The 20,227-nt window shown below is 33.1% G+C and overlaps 4 protein-coding genes across 4 annotated transcripts; 1 reads left to right on the top strand and 3 right to left on the bottom strand.

Moving 5' to 3' along the window:
* Positions 1 to 281: 281 nt before the first annotated feature.
* Positions 282 to 881, bottom strand: LOC139850092 (uncharacterized). The gene has a single exon (XM_071839684.1). The coding sequence runs from the start codon at positions 879 to 881 to the stop codon at positions 282 to 284; it is 600 nt and encodes a 199-aa protein (XP_071695785.1).
* Positions 882 to 957: 76 nt separating this feature from the next.
* On the bottom strand, positions 958 to 1,335 carry LOC139850093 (uncharacterized). Its single transcript, XM_071839685.1, has one exon. It carries the CDS (start codon positions 1,333 to 1,335, stop codon positions 958 to 960), a length of 378 nt encoding a protein of 125 aa, XP_071695786.1.
* Positions 1,336 to 7,647: 6,312 nt separating this feature from the next.
* LOC139847618 (uncharacterized) lies at positions 7,648 to 9,322 on the top strand. Its single transcript, XM_071837327.1, has one exon. The coding sequence runs from the start codon at positions 8,130 to 8,132 to the stop codon at positions 9,207 to 9,209; it is 1,080 nt and encodes a 359-aa protein (XP_071693428.1). The 5' UTR covers positions 7,648 to 8,129; the 3' UTR covers positions 9,210 to 9,322.
* Positions 9,323 to 10,260: 938 nt separating this feature from the next.
* LOC139846517 (cationic amino acid transporter 6, chloroplastic-like) lies at positions 10,261 to 13,760 on the bottom strand. The gene is made up of 5 exons (XM_071835999.1): positions 13,367 to 13,760; positions 12,866 to 13,088; positions 11,561 to 11,891; positions 11,154 to 11,382; positions 10,261 to 10,847 (listed from the first exon to the last, which is right to left on the bottom strand). Exons 1-5 carry the CDS (start codon positions 13,758 to 13,760, stop codon positions 10,261 to 10,263), a joined length of 1,764 nt encoding a protein of 587 aa, XP_071692100.1.
* Positions 13,761 to 20,227: the final 6,467 nt, after the last annotated feature.

Consider the following 20,227-nt stretch of genomic DNA (forward strand, 5'->3'; position numbering starts at 1 on the left):
ACCTCACCGAGTCTCCATTCCATAGGAATCTTTGCGCTTCTAAACGTCGTGTTAAAAAGGTTTGTCAACCATCTAACCCCATCTCCTCCTAGGCACCTCCACGCCTCAATCGGAATTTGGTCTGGTCCTACTGCTTTGTTTCTCCCCATATTTCGTAGGGCCGATCTAACCTCCTGGTTAATCCTCGTGCAGAAATAGTTGTTTTGATATTCCTGGACCTCATGGTGTTCCATGTTCTGCTCCGTTCTTTCCCTACCAAAAAGGGATGCAAAATACTCTTCCTATCTTTTCCTAATAAGGTCTTCTCTTACTATACTTTGACCTGCTTCATCCTTGATATATTTGACGTTAACTAAGTCCCTACCTCTTCGCTCCCTAGATTTAGCTATTCTATATATGTCATTGGCTCCATCTTTAGAGTCTAGTTTCCTATATAAATCTTCATAAGCTTTGTCTTTTGCAATTGCTACGACCTTCTTTGCTTCTCTTTTAGCTTCTTTATATCTTTCTTCTACCCTAGTTCTCTCTGCAGGTGTCCCTTCCCCAAAAGTAATGAGCTCCCTAAACCTAGTCTGCTTTAACGCGACTTTCGTTTGGACATCGTCACTAAGCCACCATGACTCTCTACTACTCTTATGGGCTCTCGACGTCCCTAATGCCACCCCTAAAGCTTCTTTTGCCACCTCCCTGATAGTGGACGCCATGCGGTTCCATAACTGGTCTACGTCAGTAGGGGCTACGTTATCCCCTTCTACACTCAATCTATCAGTCACGGTCGCTCTAAAAGTCTCTGCCTTCGCTCCATGTAGATTCTTCCAAAGGATTCTATGTTGCACAACCCTGGCCCTTCTGCCAACTCTTCCCCGGATGACTAGGTCCATGACCAACAATCTATGCTGGGAGGAGCACGTCAAAGCCGGAAGGACCTTACAGTCCCTACATGTCCTAAGTTCCCCTTTAAAGGAGAAAAAAGTCAATCTGTGTGCGACGACCCCCGCTATGAAAAGTGGCTAACTGAGCATCCCTCTTCCTGAAGAAAGAGTTTGCTACAACCAACTCGTGGGCAATGGCAAACTCAAGAATTGAGCTCCCTTCTTCGTTTCTAGGACCAAACCCAAAGCCCCCATGGGCTCCCTCGTAACCTTCTGCCTCCGCTCCTATGTGTCCATTCAGATCACCCCCTATAATCAGTCGATGATCCGCTGGGCACCCCCTCACTACCTCATCTAACAATTCCCAAAAACTCTTCTTTTCCGCATCACTTAAACCCGCATGAGGTGCGTATGTGCTAATGACCGTGAAAGTCTCCTCCTTAATAATTAGACTAACCGACATAATCCTATCGCTAAACCTACCCACGTCAACAACGTTATCCTTATGTAGATTTCCCAAAAAGATACCTACCCCATTCCGTGCTATCCTAGAACCCGAGTACCACAACCTATAGTCCTTAATATCTACCGCCCCTTCACCCTTCCATCTAGTCTCTTGAACATACCCTATGTCCACATTACTCTTAAAAAAGGTATCCACGAGCTCAATCCTCTTGCCCGTCAAGGTTCATATATTCCAACTACCCACTCTAATCCTACCAAGGGTGGCTACCCCACTACCGCCTCTAACCCGTCTGGGCCTACCCACCCTTAAACTAGGAGGACATGACCTCAAGTGACCATAGGTATGCGTAAGATCTATATTAATTTATACACCAAAAGATTACCAAGTACAATCTAAAAAAAAGAAAAATATGGTTATGATAAATAAGTACTTATAGTTAATTATAATATTAAACACATGAAATAAATAAAAATAGATGTATGTTATAGATACAATGGATTTCAAACAGACAAGCAAGTATAATATGGATATAGTTATAATATATAACTCTGATATGAATATAGTTATAATTATATGAAAATAAAACAGTTGTATATATAATGGTTTACTCCTAATGAATAAATATAAATAAATATATATAAATATAGACAGGAATCAGAAATCAGTTAACACAAACGACAGATAGAATTTTAATCGGCCGGAAAGATTAATTTTCGGTAAACAGGAAGCGTCGGCGGTGGCGGCGTTGGGCGGTGGAGGTATTGCGATGAAGCAAAGGGTGATAATTTCTTATGCGAAAAAACGTTCCTGGGCCAGGTACGAGGTCTGTGATTGTTCACTCGCCGGGATTTGGCCGGAAAAGCTTGTAAATTGTCCAGAAAAACCCAACTACGACTGTTGTTCTTGGCAGCGCGTGGGTTCTCCGATGCCGGCGATACAGGTCTCGTTCTGATCGTTAGCTCTAATCAAGTTCAATAAAAGTGGCAGTGCCTTCTTAAAATCAATAGAATTGATGAATTTTGACAAGCAAAATATTAGTACTTTTGCTTTTATTTCTGTACGTTGGGAGAAAAAAGGGGAAGAGAGAGAAAAGCGTTTTTCAATATGTAATTTTGTTTTCATGTAAATAAGTCATGAATGATTACTAATATTTTTGTAATTTTATGAGATATTTCATGCTAGTTGCCAAATGATGGTTCCCACATGTGTTAGGTGACTCACATGGGCTGCTAAGAGCTGATCATTGGAGTGTATATACCAATAGTATATACATCTAAAACTGTGTATTGTACGAGTACGAATACGGGTGCATACGAGTAGAATTGTTGATGAAACTGAACGAGGATGTAATTGTAAGTATTTTTGTTAAGTAGAAGTATTTTGATAAGTGTCTTGAAGGCTTTCAAAAGTGTATGAATACATATTAAAACACTACATGTATATACATTTTAACTGAGTCGTTAAGTCATCGTTAGTCGTTACATGTAAATGTTGTTTTAAAACCTTCAGGTTAACGATCTTGTTAAATGTTGTTAACCCATTGTTTATTATATCTAAAGAGATGTTAAATTATTACATTATCATGATATTATGATATATTAATATATCTTAGTATGATATATATACAGTTAAATGTTGTTACAACGATAATCGTTACATATATGTCTCGTTTCAAAATCATTAAGTTAGTAGTCTTGTTTTTACATATGTAGTTCATTGTTAATACACTTAATGACATGTTTACTTATCATTTATCATGATTAAACATAGTATAACAATATCTTAATATGATTCATATGTAATTAGTAAGACGTTGTTATAACGATAATCGTTATATATATCGTTTCGAGTTTCTTAATTCAATAAACACAATTTTATGTACATAACTCATTGTTAAAATACCTAATGAGATACTTACTTATCATAATATCATGTTAACTATATATATATAATCATATATATGTCATCATATAGTTTTTACAAGTTTTAACGTTCGTGAATCACCGGTCAACTTGGGTGGTCATTTGTCTATATGAAACCTATTCCAATTAATCAAGTCTTAACAAGTTTGATTGCTTAACATGTTGGAAACACTTAATCATTTAAATATCAATTTCATTAATATATATAAACATGGAAAAGTTCGGGTCACTACAACCTTTTGGTTGACACTTGAAAGCATGTTTATTCTCAGGTATGAAAGAAATCTTCCGCTGTGCATTTGCTCATATTAGAGATATTACTTGGAGTCATTCATGACATATTTCAAAAGACGTTGCATTCGAGTCATCGAGTTCATCAAGATTATTATTAAGTCGATTATAGTTGGATATATTATGAAATAGTATGCATGGCGTCAACTTTCGATGTAATGAAAGATTGTCTTTTTAAAAATGAATGCAATGTTTGTAAAATGTATCATATAGAGGTCAAGTACCTCGCGATGTAATCAACTATTGTGAATCGTTTGTAATCGATATGGACTTCGTCCAGATGAATTAGGACGGGTCTCTACAACTAGAACATACACTGCACAATCAAATGTCTTAATGGTGTGAAATATTTGGCTCTTGGCCAAGATCAAGTTGTAGAGGAGAATATTTATGAGTCGCACTTTGTTTAATGTGAAATAAAGTCACAGCATGTAAATTTGCATGTCCTCTTATAAATTCTGAGAGTTATGTACTCATTTTTAATGGTCTAGCTATTAGTTGCATGCTTTTAATTATTGATTCAGCTATACCAATTTTTTTATGCACATGAGCAACTGGATGTTCAATAATAATCCCTTTAGACATATAATAATCATAAAATGCTTGAGATGTTGACTCACCAACATTATCAAGTCTCACCCTGTTAATGGTGTAATCGAGAAATGTGCTCTTAATTTAATAATTCGAACAAGAAACTTTCCTAATGCCACATTTCGATTTGATAATAAACAAATATGAAACCATCTGCTAGATGTGTCTATTAGAACCATGAAATATCAAAATGGTCCACATGATGGATGTATTGATCCATATATATCACCTTGAATTCTTTCAAGAAACATTTGTGATTCCTTTTCACAATATACTTTTCATTAATCACCATATGTGCTTTTCATTAATCACCATATCTACTATTTTCATTAATCACCATATGCGCTTTTCATCATATATCCTTTTCACCATATGCGTTTTTAATCATATGCGCTGCGCTTTTCATTATATGCACTTTTCATCATATGCGCTTTTAATCATATGCGCTGCGCTTTTAATCATATGCGCTTTTCATCATATGCGCTGCGCTTTTCATCATATGCGCTTTTCATCATATGCGCTTTTAATCATATGCGCTGCGCTTTTCATCATATGCGCTGCGCTTTTCATCATATGCGCTTTTCATCACATGCGCTTTTCATCATATGCGCTGCGCTTTTTATCATACGCACTTTTCGGTGCTACATATGTATTTCTCATTTCCAGTTATCATTGACTGATAATCATATCCATTATGATATATATCAGAGAAACTTAACAAATTTCTCTTTGATTTGGGAGAAAACAATGCATTGTTTATCAGAAAATTCGTACCATTTGGTAATATGATTTTTTGCCTTTTCCGTTCCTTATATCAAGTTTGCAAGACCTGATATAGTATTTATAATTCCTTCATTTGATTTAATTCAATGAAATATTCCTTAGATTTGATCATAGTGTGTATGTTACCACTATCTGCAATACATAGGCCTTTATCATTTAATTGATGTTGTATTTCAGCAGGATTCATACTAAAACTTCAAATAAGATAAGCAAATAATGAGTTATATTTCAGCAAGATAATCAAATTATATTACCTGCAAACAAGCTACAATCTGAAGTACATAAAAGATAACACTTAATAAACATATGTGTTATGGTCTAAAACCATTTATTTATGAGTGATATATAACAAGCTAGGCATCATAGAAAATTCAAACCATTCAAGTCTCAAGGTAGCTCAGGGTTTATTTAATCAAGATTTTTCAACAGATTCACTCTCGTTTTCTTTTCTTTTGGGACTTATTTGTAGAGCTAAACAAGATGTTCATGTATTCAAGAAATACTAGACTGATGATCCACGTTACCAGACCATTAGTAAGAATCTCAGGGTTTCTTATAAGAGCGTCTACTAACATCTTCAATTTTATTCTTTCATGGATCACCATTATTTCTTGGTAATTAATATCGTATCTATCTTTGAGTATTTTCCATAATACACTTGGATCTTTGATCATATAATATGTAGATTCTAAGGACTCGTCAATATGTTTGCTAAGAAAAATACTTGCTATTACTTTCTCTTGTTCGGAACAATTGTTATTTTCATTCAGGGTTTCTAAAATACCGATTGATTCGAGATGTTTTTCTACATTCATAACTCATGTTAAGTAGTTGTTCCCACTTGATTCTAAAGGAGCAAATTTAAACCTTTTTAAATTCGACATTTCTATTATCAAAAGATGAACAACATAAATCATAATCATAATCATAATCAACTTCTATTCATAGACAAATAATAAAATGAAATTAGAATCATTTTAAATTGATAAGTAGCAAACAACAGAATAATGGCATGATTACAAATGATAATACCACAAGAGCAGGATATAATATAGGTTCACCCCCGTGGTATATTAGCAACAATGATGATAGTTAGTATGACCAATACAATAGGAAAAATCATCCTTGTGTGAATCATCTTTACAAAAAAACTTTTTGAGAGTGGTAATCTGAGAAAATGAAGATTGATTTGTGAAAATGTGAAAACGGAGATGTTTATTTTATATTTGAAAAATATAGTCGTTGTAACGTCGTTAGTTGACGTTAACAACCGTTATGTATATATGACCGTTGTAACGTGGTTAGTTGACGTTAACGACTGTTATGTACTCGTTGTATTAATAATAATTTTAATAAAAGAATTTTATTAGTACAAATACGATTACTATAAATACATTTAGTATAAATACGTTTAGTATAAATACGAAGATTAAGAGAATAAACATATTATACATAAATAATAAATTTTAAGAATAAACATTAGTATGCATGAAATAAATAATGATTAATTGCATAATTAATCATAAATGTTAGATAACATAAATATAAATATTAGTGAAGTTAATAAGAGTTAGATTACAGAAATATAATTCAGGCGGTATAACCGACCATATATAACTTAAATAACATAAATATAAATGTTAGTGAAGTTAATAAGAGTTAGATTACAGAAATATAATTCAGGCGGTATAACCGACCATATATAACTTAAATAACATAAATATAAATGTTAGTGAAGTTAATAAAAGTTAGATTACAGAAATATAATTCAGGCGGTATAACCGACCATATATAACTTAAATAACATGAATATAAATGTTAGTGAAGTTAATAAAAGTTAGATTACAGAAATATAATTCAGGCGGTATAACCGTCCATATATAACTTAAATAACATAAATATAAATGTTAGTGAAGTTAATAAAATTTAGATTACAAAAATATAATTTTACTTATGATGATAATAATATTTACCTTACTAATAAATAATAGAAGATATCGTTAAAAAATTTCTTACCTTGATTAATGACTTGTGCTTGCTTAGATAAACCTTGATTATACAGAGCACTTCGTGCTGATAACGTGTTATAATTTTAATTATTATTAATAATTATTATGGTCTATACTTTTGCAAGCAAGACTTATTTACTAATATTCATGAACAAAGAGAATGAGAATAAGTTTAGAGAATTTTGATTATGAAATGATTGTGTGTTTACAAGCTTACATTGATGTAGTATTTATGCTAAAAATTGGCCATCCATATTTGACTTTATTTACATTTATATTATATTATATAACAGGTAGGAAATTATTTTAACTAAAAAGAAACCTAATTATCTATATATTCAAGTTAAGAGAGTTTATTGAACCATTTGGCCTCAATGGTCATTTTACAAAAAAAATTTAATAACTCAATGGTTAAAATTTGAATGTTTTTCTTTTTTTCTGAAAAGAAAAATCTAAATCTAAAAATCAGGAGTTTTTTTTCTCTTCAAACTTTAGCATTTAAATAAGAATTTATTTGATAAATAAACGTTAAATTAAATTAATGAATTTACTTGATTTTCCAACTATGATGTCCTCATGGTGACTTCTACATCAGTATATTTAGATACCTTTTCACAATTCGACAATTTCTATTCGACATGCATATAATCTCGACGTATTGATCATATTTCTAGCCATGTCTGTTCACATGGACAACTCATTCTCATCTTTTACACAACACTTTTCTAAATTACGCATTCCTTGGTTTCTTGATTTTATTAAATTTTTAAATACCAATTCATCATAATGTACCCACCCTACTAAATTAGTCACTAACAACCCTAACTTTTATAGTCCCCACACACACGCACAACCTATAGACAGTGAGGGACACACCACCATCAACCCTTATCGACCCCTAATCTTTCACCTTTGTGGTGTGGTGCATCATTGAAAAGTCAATGAGGGTTGTAAGGTATTGGTTTGGTGTTTGGGATGGTGGATTTAATGGTGACGTCACTCACACCCACATCCACCTACCATCGCATTCGCCCATCGTCTTTATCACCATCCACCCACCCCACCCATCTATTTACCCACTCATCATTTTCCACCACAAAAACCACATCTTTATCAATTTCCACCGTCTCAATTTCATTCTTTCTTTCCAAGATCCAAACTTTATTGAAAACCCATCATCCCACTGCCGTGACCCATGTCCACCCTCGCCGTCAAACCTCCCCGGAAGTTTCCGCCACCGTGCTGGACACGTGATGAAGCTCTTGTTTTGATTGAAGCGTACCGTGAACGATGGTACGCCCTTCACCGCGCGTTTCTTAGAAACCCCGATTGGGATGCCGTTGCTGAAAAGGTAACAACGTCATGCCCTGACGTCACGCCGCCGAAAACTTCCGCCCAGTGCCGCCACAAGATGGAAAAACTCCGGCAACGTCACCGGGCTGAGAAACAACGAGCGTCGGCCTTTCCTGGTGGTCGGTTTTTTTCATCTTGGTTTTATTTTGAAGCGATGGAAGCCATGGAAAGCGGACCCAATTCCGAACCCGGAAATGGAAATTCAAGTAATCAAGAAATCAAGAAAGGTGTTGAATCAGGGTCGGATCATCAGGTGTTGAATCCGGGTCGTGGGATTCGGTTTAAACCTTCAGCTGTTCAAAATTTGGTAACTTTAGCTGCTAATTCCCCAAATCATCACACCCCTAATTTTGATTCAAGGTTTTCAAATCAAATTCCGCCCAATTCTTTGTATTTGACCAATTGGGAGAATTCGAATCAAGAAGAGGATAATGAAGATGGGTATCTTGTGGACCCCACAACTGATTACAAACATCATAAGAATTCGCCGTATTCTGGTGGGATTCGGATGAAACCGCCTGTTTCTGAGCCTGCTCCAAGAAAATTCAGCAAGGTGGTTCATGATCATGAAGTTGATGATGATGGTGAAATGTGGGTTAAAGTGCCTAGGACGAATACAAATACGTTTCAAGGGAATTATCAGAATGAGAATAATAATAGAAACTCGAATTCGAATCAGGGGAAGAAGAGAGGGAATGATGATGGGATTAATGAAGTGGTTTCGTCGATTAAGTTATTGGGAGACGGGTTTATGAAGATGGAAAAAATGAAAATTGAAATGGCTCGTGAGATCGAGAGAATGCGAATGGAAACAGAGATGAAACGGAATCAATTGATCTTGGAATCGCAGAAACAGATTGTTGATGCGTTCTTAAAAGGTATGATCGAGAGTAGAAAGCAGCCAAAATCTGAAGATATGTAATTAGTTTATGTATTCAATAATGTGGTTATAGTAGTTGAATTGTTACCATAGCTTGTTTAAACTATGTGTAGATGTATAAAAAAATATAAGATCTTTCTTGAGTTTTAAGTTTTTATTGTGTTTCAATATAGCTGTTTTAGTCTCTAAGCTCTAATTTCTGTTATGTTTATTCGTAAATCTAAACTAATCAACATGGAGCCTATGAAGATAGTGCAACTTGTAAACAACACAATTGTTACAATAATTTGTTTTTTACCCTGAGCTGCATCAAGAACTGATAATTCATACTTTCAAAGCTACTATTCACTTTTTTTCATTCCATCAAACAAAACTACTATGACCAATATATGCTAACTAGTACTCTTGTCATCAGCTTGTAGATACAGTTTAAATAGGCTAATGCTCGGACGGACGTCGTTCAATGAGTACAACTGGCCGATAGTGAAATGTGATCCGTATACCACTATTTATTGGTCGTACACCACTGCACGTGCTCTAAAGCATTGTAAAGTACGATGCTTTGAAGCATATTTGGTGGTGTGCAGATAAAATTGACAGTGTACGTTATACCTTGAGGTTTAGATTTGTTGGTTTGAATATTACAAAACAAACCTCTTCAAATTGGATAGCTCAAATGGGTTTCATACTTCTAAAAGACACCTTAAATCTAGCAATGTTGTATACATTTAGATACTAAAATCAGCAGTTCTCTTTCTTTTCTGTAAAAACTCGAGGACATTAAATTTTTCTACTAATTTCTATCAATTTCATTGACATGATTAACTTTAACTTAAAGTTCCTGACTTTTTGGTAACAGACTGATTTGTTAGTCAGTCTTGAATTTTCTAACTTTCTGTTTCCTTTTTAATCACCCAACTTCTTATTTCAACTTAATTATCATTTAACTTTCTACGATGAAGTTCTATAAGCAATGAAGACTAGCTCCTTAAGACATTGTTATACTAATTGGTTGACAAAATCTCTCTTAACAGTTCATGATTATCGACGAAAAGTAACTGAACGACGCGCAAAAAAATTCATATATATTTTATTAAAGCACTTGAATATCAACCTTTGGTTGCTCTACATTTGAATTAGGACAATGTACACTAATACCACTATCACCATTACCTTCCATTCCCATTTCTTCAGCTTGATATGTAGAATGAACTCCATACAACAAATAAAATAAAGTTATGACACAAGTCCACACACCAAATCTCTCATATGACAACTTTCTTAAAGTGGCCATAAGAAATACATTCAAAAATATAGAAAGTGCAGCCGGCCATGGCATCAACGGGACCTTCCATTCATGATTTGATCGATCATCGTGACCACCAGAATGCATCAAGTAGTGAAAAATTGCAGTGATAGCGATCACACAAGCGCCAAATAGTGGCAATCCCCATTTTTGTAGGTGGTTGAAGTTCCAACAAATTGAGAACCCGATTGAGGCACTCGTGAGGAGAAAAAGGAAGACAAGCGTGTAAATTGGTCGATTGTTGGTGTTGATCGCGTAACGGTGGTAAATAAGAGCGTTGGCCACTAGGTAGAACACCATGAGGGTCCCAATTGAGATCATCTCTAGTACAATGCTGAGCTCTGTGAATAATGCTATGGATGCTTGACAAAACCCTACATGTTTATCATACGAAAATAGATTACTTGTTTTGAAATTTCATCAATTGTGAAATAGAGATGATTTTCTGTAACTATTCACAGTTAGTTAGGTTTTCAATGTTCGGATTACCAGAGAGGTCAAGTGTTTTTAAGTCTGATGTACGAGGCCTATCCCAACAGTCTGTGACCGTTTCTCAAACCTTTACGGACCACCTCAAGATTTGAATCTGCAACCTCTCGCAAGGAGTTCAGGGTGTATAACCCATCTCACTATATTTTGTTGTTATAAATACTTGATAAGAATAAGTACAGGATACTCACCTAAAAAGATTGTTGCATTTTGAGGAGTGCCCGTTGTAGGGTGAACCTTAGCGAACCAGGATGGCACTAACCGAGCTCTACCAATGACACACAAATACCGAGCTTGACCAAGCATTGCTACAAGAAGAGATGCAACAATCCCCAAACTTGCTCCCACTCCAACTATGTTGCTAGCCCATTTCCACCCAATGTTTTGAAAAGCAACCGAAAATGACGCCGCACTCGATATCTATGAATAATCATTTGAAGAATTCCTATTTATAAGACACAAAATCCAACTACAATAACTTAGACTAATCATTCTATTGTTTTCAATCTTGTTTCTCTCATCATATTTAGAGTTCTACTAATATGATACTAAAAACTTTCCAATAATGACAAATTAGTAATTAGTAGTAATTAATTACCTTGTTATAGGGAACCATCATGCATAAAGACAATGCCATAAGGCAATAGATTACTGAAACTATTAGAACTGAGCCAACTATGCCTAATGGAAGGCTTTTTGAAGGGTTTTTGATCTCTTCGGCCATTGTGGACACTGAATCGTAGCCAATGTAACTGAAGTACACGATGGCTGCACCATCGATGACGCCTTTCGCACCATATGGAGCTAACCCAGCTGGCTGGATTAAGTTTTCTGTTTTCCCATAGCATATACCAGCAATTATTATAAATCCAAAGAACACCACATGAAATATGGTCATTATAATGTTTAGGATGGAGCTCTCCTTGGTACTGAAATTCAAAAAATTAATTAAGTTTTTTACACAAAATTAACGAATTAACTGTACGGATTGAAGATGAAAAGCTCAACATATTATATACTGTAATTTTTTGTCATTTTTAGGAAGCCACTATCACAAGATCCACTAGTTCATTATATATCAAAACAATTATCCAGATTTGATTATTTAATTACACAATATGATTATGCAAGTATAATCCATATGTGATAAAAATAGAAGTATAAAACACCTTCAATTACTATAAGACATCTCTCTACAGGTTTTGTATTTAATTTATTCAACTACTTCAAAATTTTCTACTTGTTGTAAATTATCTTTTAACAAAATATTTTTTATATCAATAATTTACAGCAGAGAACACAAATCCTTTCAGCTTAATCATCCATAGTTCTTATAATTTTATTGACTTCATTTGACCTAATTACTCTATCTACTGCACACACTCACTGCAGGTTTGTGATAGAGCACATTAGGGCATAAGACATATTTCTAAAAGTTTCACTTACCAAGACCTGATATATATAAATTATTATTAATTATTAATTAGAAAAAGAAACTAATTAAAAACAGTAGCAACCTTATATACTTATATACTTATTATGATTATATAAATATAGAAGATTTATATAATATGGTTAAACTTGAAGTTAGTGGTCATTAAGATATTAACTTAAGATATATATATACTTAAAACATAAAAGAAATGTGTTATAATCACAACATCATCTCTAAGGTTCTTAATTTGTTCTCTTTCATCATAAAAATACAAACTCAGAAATATACTACGTATTTGATTTCCCTTTCATGAGAAGAAAACAGTTGATTTCACAATAATAAATAGACTCAAATAATAAAATAATAATAATGGTAAAAAGAAAATTCAAGATTACAAGGATCAATAAGCTATGTACATCAAAGAACCAATATGATTGATTTTAAATTAATAATTAAAAAATATCGAACCTGCGACATAAGGATAGAGTAAGAAGAACAATGAGAGCAACAGCTGGGAAATCTAACATGTTGTAACCTTTCATTAAGCCATTTACTTCAATTCGCCAAGCGTTCGGGTCTTCTTGACCAACTGTTGTACACAAATATTCCGTAAAACTCCTCGCAATCGCAGCATTTGATAACACGTACTCCATTAGTATATTCGCCCCCGCAAAATAACCTACAAACTCTCCTACAACAATCAACATATAATAGCTGATTAATTTCCTCCGTCAGTAATTTTAAATACTTACATTTCAAAACAAAAACAAATAGCTAATTAATTTCTTACTAGTGCAACAGAAATAAGCACTAGCTAGTAATTATAAAGAATGATTTTAATTTTATTTTTTATTCTCCAAGATATATATTTATATACTTAGATAAAAAGATCTTAATTTTAAAGTGTAAGTGATACTAATTATTAATTTGTCATATGCTATTGGTGCATTTGATTATGCATTTTCATACCGAAAGTGACTCTTAGATAACTAAAGGCACCACCAGCAACTGGAACTTGGATAGAGAATTCGGTGTAACACAACGACGAAAAAAGAGCTGATATTCCAGCAATGATGTACGACACAAGAACAGCTGGGCCCGACTTATCTCTAGCGACGGGCCCAGTTGTCACGAAAACACCGACGCCGAGCATACCACCAACACCAAGGGCAATGAGGTCATACCAAGTGAGTTTTCTCTTCATGTCAGCACCAGACCTTAACCTTGTTTGGTTTAATTCTTGGTCTGGTGTCCATGTGGCTAGAACCCTTTTCTTTAGTCTTTGTGGAGTTTTTGAAAGAGTTTGGAAATAAGTAGTGAGACAATAAATGTGGGTTTGATTGTTATGATTTATGTTTGCCATTAATTATTTGAATTAAGGGTTTAAAAGTTTGTGAGATTTGGTTATGGAGAAGGGTGGTCTTAAATATGCAGTTGAAGAATATAATGGTTTGTTTCTTTTGGTGTAATGATATGCCCACTTTCATATATGATCTTCCATAAACCACTCCTTTATAGACATGGGATGAATAATAATCAAATCATTATTATTAGGAGTGCTAATGCTAATATCATCAATTAAGTTAATTAAAAGGTTAAATAATTTTACATTCACATAAATCTACACAATTTTTTTATTTTTTTATTTTTTATTTTAACAAACTAACACGAATCAACAGGCCAAAAGCAATTGTTATTTTTCTCTTGTATTTTCACATAATTTAGTTGGTCCAACTGATTAGTGCCAGATTTTGTAGGCGTGCAAGACGTGCAATAGTAGAGGACACAAAAATGTAACTCAACAATATATTTTATAGTCTATTTAATTATAAAGTTTTTAAAAATATTACATTTTTACAGTATTATTAAACTTATTATTATATGTATAAAAATTTCGTATAGAAAAGGCATCTTTTTGCATATTGAACAAGACCGTTAAAATTAACAGGATGGCATGTTCAACTCCATTAGAAATGATTGCCGATTATCAATTTTCTTCACCCCAAATAAGTTATTTCATAAAAAAAGTCATTTATAATATACGAGTGAGAAATTTGTAGATTATTACTAGTCTTTTGGATTTTGAAAGAAAGACCATTTCACCCTTAATGTGACGACCTAGCTCCCTCAATTCTCTAGGCCTTTTTTTTATCTTATACATGGCTTTTAAATGAAAGCCCCGGGAATATTTTTTAAAGGAGGTTTTTCTAACCAAAGAAGTATGCAAGAAAAGTTGTAAAGAGCCAATCATCTTATTTTAACACAAAATTTGTTGGAGGAATTACAAAGAGAGTTAAAGGAGGTTGACCTAATGTTTAGAAATTTAGTCATCAATTGGATTACAAAGAATAGAAGTATTTGGCAATTAGCATCTTAGCAAATATATACGTATTATATATTAGAAAAATTAGAAAGATAATTTGTCTTTGCATAAAGAATAATTGACTTGATTCGATAGACTAGCTATTTGATTTATCATTATTATTTAAACTGTGTTATGATCATTGTAATATATTTCATCCTCCCCAAATAAAGTGTCCCGTAAGATTTTTTGTTGAATTTAAAATATGCATAATAAGTATCCGTTTTACTTTTATGTTTAAGTAACTTTGAATGAATTTATTTAAAATATTTATTTAATATATTAGTGATTAAAAGTAATAAATAAGGATAAATTGTTAAATTTAATGATATTAAGTAATTATTTTTTATAACTAGACAATTATGTTAGAACTAGTGAAATGACCCGTGAAATCACGGGTTTGTTTTAACGAAACAGCTTAATGATATGTTTTAGGTATTAAGTGAACGTAAATGCTAAAGTCATTTAGTTTAATGACCCGTGGAACCACAGAGTCCGACTAAGAAACCCGTCAGCTGAACATTTCATCAAACACCTAAAATACATATTAAACAATCCACATCCAATCATAAGAGATAATATTAGTTGTTATTTTATTTTAAAAGTGTAAATTAAAATATAAATTTAGAATTGTTTTCCTTCTACCTAGGTTTTATACCTTCTCGTACTCAATTCAAAATAATTAATCAAAATAATTCAAAATTATTTAATTTTAATAATTAAAATAATTATTAAAAAGATTTAATAATAATAATTAGTTAATAAAATTTAATTTTAATTCAAAATTATTTGGATTAATGACATCACCCACCATGCTAAGATTTATTTCTTTTGTTTTTTGAATTTTTTTAACAAAGAAATAAGCCTAATAATGACATCATCATTATAGGATTTTAATAGAGATAGATAGACGGGTATAAATAATAAGTTAAATGTTTATTTTGAGATCAAAAAAGTACGGAGTATATATTTATGTTTATAAATTAAATCAGGCAGGGGCAAAGGGGAATGAGAAGATATGAAGGGAATAGGAAAGATTATATACCTATATACCTAGTACTACGTTGAAGGATACTTCAAAATTATATGCGATATTAGGCATATATCGTTATCAAATTCTTAAAAATAACCATATGTAATGTATATATATATATATACATTATTACATTACATATAATGCAATGTATATACATTGAGAATATGTATTGATAAAAAGTCAACTGTAACAACTCCATTACCATCAAATTAAAGATTTACTATAAAAGTAACGATCGAGAACACTAAATGACGTATATATTGTCAATCAATTCGATGAGAAAATATCACGAATAAAATCAACATCAAAATATACTCCATTTGTTATACCGAATTACAACTTTATAATATACGGAGTAATGTGATACTAATTACATCACTAATTAATGAAAATTCAGACATCTACTGCGCTTAATTTACTGATGAGCATGTCAAAATGATTAGATAATAGGGCTCATTTTTGGTGTGTACGTATTAATTGATGCTAATGGGATCATATATTTTTGATTTAAATAGTAAAAAGCCAAGAGGCATAGATGAATGGATGTGGAGGGTCTTTAAGCCTCTAATTTCAACTTGCCTTTTTCTTGTATTATTATATACTACTAATACAGAATATGTGCAAATGAATGATCAGTAATGAAGTCCATAGCTGTGTAGAAACCTTAAATCAATAGTCAAATTTATCCATGTTGAATATTAACAACTTGATGGACTCATGTGTGTGTAAGTGTAGATTTCTAGTAAGGTTGATCATGAATGAGGATTAATGAATAAAATTAAGATGGCGTTTTATATAATTGATGATGATGATTTCATCCAAGTTATACAATTATTCATGATCATATATTCATGATTTCATCCACACTTCTTTTGTTGTTTGTCTATGTTTCGTGTATTCATTTTTCTTTTTCTCTCGTACGAGCTCGGTTAGGTTTTGTTATTGTTGTTTGAGCTCGATTTTCATTAGTTGTATGTTCTTTTGGGGCTTCAATTTATGTTGAAGTCTCTTTGGTATGAAAATTTTAGATTTTTCGCTGAAAATTATTCTCTATCAATAAATTATAGGCTTTCATGAGAAGATAGTTAATATTGTGGATTAGCCTATAACGCACAAACTAAACTGGACTAATCGGGGCATCACTTTTGACCTTGGTTAGGTGTCAGACACTTTCTTAACGGGCAAAATTTGAAAGTTGGTGTGGTGTAGTTGCAGCTTTCTATTGACCGGTGAATCCAGTCCATATATAGCAATTGTCCCCCAACAAAAAAAGGTTTAGATTTATGGTAAATTAAAGAATTATCAATTTTTCACTTATATTTATAGTAAGTGTGACTGAAATTATGGTGGACAATTAAAATGGTATGGTGGACAATTACATATGTTTTTCTATTGACAGGGTTTCAAAGTCGAGGGGAAAAAGTCCTCGTCGAACTCGAATGATCTTGGTCGCCCTTGAGTCGACTTTTTGGTGGATATCAAGATTTTGTGTTTGGTTGTTCACCTTTTTAGCTTTGTTTAATTAGTTGATTAGTTTAGGTTGTTTGGTGTTCTTTTGTTAGTGTTGTCGTTGTTTTCTTTTGTCCGGTTATGTTGTGGTTTCTTGCATTTTGTAGTTTGTTTTGGTCTTTTCGGCTCATATTTAGATAATTAATTAGCATTGTAGGTTTTAGATCGTCTTTCTAGGTGCGAGGCGAATCGGGGCTTTCATTGTATCGTTTGATTGGTTCTTTCATCGGTTGATTAAAGTTCCATGCTTATAAAAGTTTTAAGTTATTACGCAAAGAAAAAAATATATGTGAGAACTATTAAATTTGACATTCAAATAGGACACTCACTATTATAGCCCACTAAAAACCGCTACTACAACGCGGCTGTCAAATATCCTTAAAATATTTTAAACAACTTCAAATTTATCTCCACATCATGGACTTGGTAATGGGTGATGTTATCGGACATCAAGAAGGTAAGACCATGGATAACACAACGTTTTCCCCCGTATTCACGTTTTGATGACAACACAAACGCCCCATAAACGCTTGTAATGGGGTATTTGTTGGTGAAGATCAGCAAGACGTTTGTCAATCACAAATGCGTGAAAATTGAGCGGTGTAGGTGACGTGGATGAAAATGATTGATTTGTCATATATAACAGTTTGAGGGAGCGCCTGGGTGATTTAAAAACTATATTTAATTTATTTCTAGCTTATATTCTTTCAATCTTCATCCCATAAACACACAATATTCATTCAAAAATCAGACAATTTTCATCTTCATGCAACATTTAACAGAGGCTAACCCTCATCCTAACAATAATGAAAACAATTTTTCAAATTTACCCAGTTCGTGTACTTTTCTTCTCGTATTCGACAATCCGAATACACTCGATGCGTCTTCTTCTAACTCAAACACACAACCATACTCTAACTTTCAATCATTCTTTCCTCATCAACAACTATCTATGAAGCAACAACAATATATGATGCAACAACAAATGATGATTCAACATTATGAACTACAACAACATCTACTATACTATAATCAATTTAAAGATGGCAAATGCCAACTCCACTAAGAACGCAATCGCAGCAAGCGTTGAATGCTTATAAAAATCTTTATTTGAAAGACTTTAAGATGGAAAAAGTGTGGGAAGTGTTCAAGAGCATCGAAAGTGATACGCACCACCACTAGTTGGGGGAGTCGCTGATAATGACAATGACGATGATTATAATCATGATGAGAGTTATGAGGATTGTTGTCCGATCAGTGTCGAAGGACTGGTCAAAAATGAACCTAATTACTCTACTTTAGATAGGGTAAGCAAGATTCGCTTCACGAGAAATAGTGGTTAAAAGCAAGTAATCTCAAGAGTTTGATTTTGCGATTAACTAAGAGTACCTAAGTGAATTATTATTTGAACAATAAAACTAACAATAGTGAACTTAAGCAAAGAAGATAAATAACTAAGTAAAGAACGAAACTTGTAAACAATACTTAAAAAGCCTTTACTTCTTTTCAATCACAATTAGACATGCATACATCAAACAAGTCATGTGCTACCAAGTTCTACTAAAATCTCATAGACAAGAACTCTTGAGTTTTCTAAAGTGATTATCTTGGGTACGATTATGACACTTACACACTTGTCTTTATCCTTAACTAATTAGCACTAAGGTGAATTAAGCACAATATGTTAAGCAACAATAATGGTCTTGCAATAATCAACAATAATCAACTTGCATTAGATAAAAATTGATCAATTTACAATATTCATAACACAAAAGACTTAAGCATTACAATATTGCAAATCACACAAAACTTGAATGAAATATACACATACTAATTGTTCATGAAAGGAATAAAGTAAAGGAGACTAGCCACGCATATTGGTGATGATGAACATGATGATTTAATGAAGAATTTTGAATAACTTGGCTTGAATCCTTGAACTTGGAATGATTGTGATGATGATTGTGGTGTTTTTAGCCCTCTAAACTGATAAAAATCATCCCCAAATCGTGTTTTAGGGTTTGGTATTTATAGATGTCATGTATCTTGTTTCCAAAGCAAAAATCCCACCAAAATCGGCCTAAAAATTATCCAGAAATTCGCCCAGCAGCAATTTGCACCCAGTGGCTGCAAATTGCGGCCCAACAGCAAAAACGGGCCGCAAAAGGCACCCAAACTAATGCTTTCAGTATTTCGATCACCAGCCAGCCGCAATTTGCGCCTGGCCACCGCATTTTGCGGCTGGACCCCTTTTTCTTCTTTTTTTTTTTTCTTGTTTAAACCCCGTTTTTCGCGTACTTGTCTCGAATCGTCACTTGTTATAAAAACTTCATCAACTATCATTTTAAACCTCCAATATTCGCGTAAACTTCAATTCTTAAAAACAATATTGATCGGCATTTATGACCCGATCATTGTCCGGTTGATCTTATGGATGACTATCGTCCTATCGAAAAGAGTTGTTTGGACCCGACCCATTTAAAAGACCACAAGGACGAGACAAAGTAAAAGAAGCGACGAGAAAATTAACTTCATTTGATGTGGGAACGACATCCCGTTCAACAACTTCTTCTAAAATGGATGACCAATAGGCATGGCAATGGATCGGATATAGATTAGGTGACTCCGTATCCACATTCATATCCATTTGGTTTTTATTCATCCGTATCCGTATCCTTATACATATCCATTTCATTTCAGTTCATCTATCCATATCCATATCCATTAGATTAAGCGGGTTAATAGATATCCATTAGATGTTCAAAAAGCGTTATAGTATTTCTATTAGGTGATAAAAACAAAACATGTTATAACTAAAATATATATAATGTGACTTAATTAATAGATATCCACAAAAAAGTGTAATGTTTGTCGAAAATATAACATTACTATTATCAGAAACATAAATAACGACAGATATATG

This window comes from Rutidosis leptorrhynchoides, chromosome 5, assembly GCF_046630445.1.
Source record: "Rutidosis leptorrhynchoides isolate AG116_Rl617_1_P2 chromosome 5, CSIRO_AGI_Rlap_v1, whole genome shotgun sequence".
NCBI classification, from domain to species: domain Eukaryota; kingdom Viridiplantae; phylum Streptophyta; class Magnoliopsida; order Asterales; family Asteraceae; genus Rutidosis; species Rutidosis leptorrhynchoides.

Excerpts from the sequence above, each read along its gene's own strand:
- LOC139850092 (XM_071839684.1), bottom strand. The coding sequence starts at position 881 with ATGGACCTAGTCATCCGGGGAAGAGTTGGCAGAAGGGCCAGGGTTGTG.
- LOC139850093 (XM_071839685.1), bottom strand. The coding sequence starts at position 1,335 with ATGTCGGTTAGTCTAATTATTAAGGAGGAGACTTTCACGGTCATTAGC.
- LOC139847618 (XM_071837327.1), top strand. The coding sequence starts at position 8,130 with ATGTCCACCCTCGCCGTCAAACCTCCCCGGAAGTTTCCGCCACCGTGC.
- LOC139846517 (XM_071835999.1), bottom strand. The coding sequence starts at position 13,760 with ATGGCAAACATAAATCATAACAATCAAACCCACATTTATTGTCTCACT. Across the intron at positions 13,089-13,366 it reads TTATCTAAGAGTCACTTTCG|GAGAGTTTGTAGGTTATTTT; the intron begins GTATGAAAATGC and ends TGATTGTTGTAG. Across the intron at positions 10,848-11,153 it reads AAATGCAACAATCTTTTTAG|GGTTTTGTCAAGCATCCATA; the intron begins GTGAGTATCCTG and ends ATAAACATGTAG.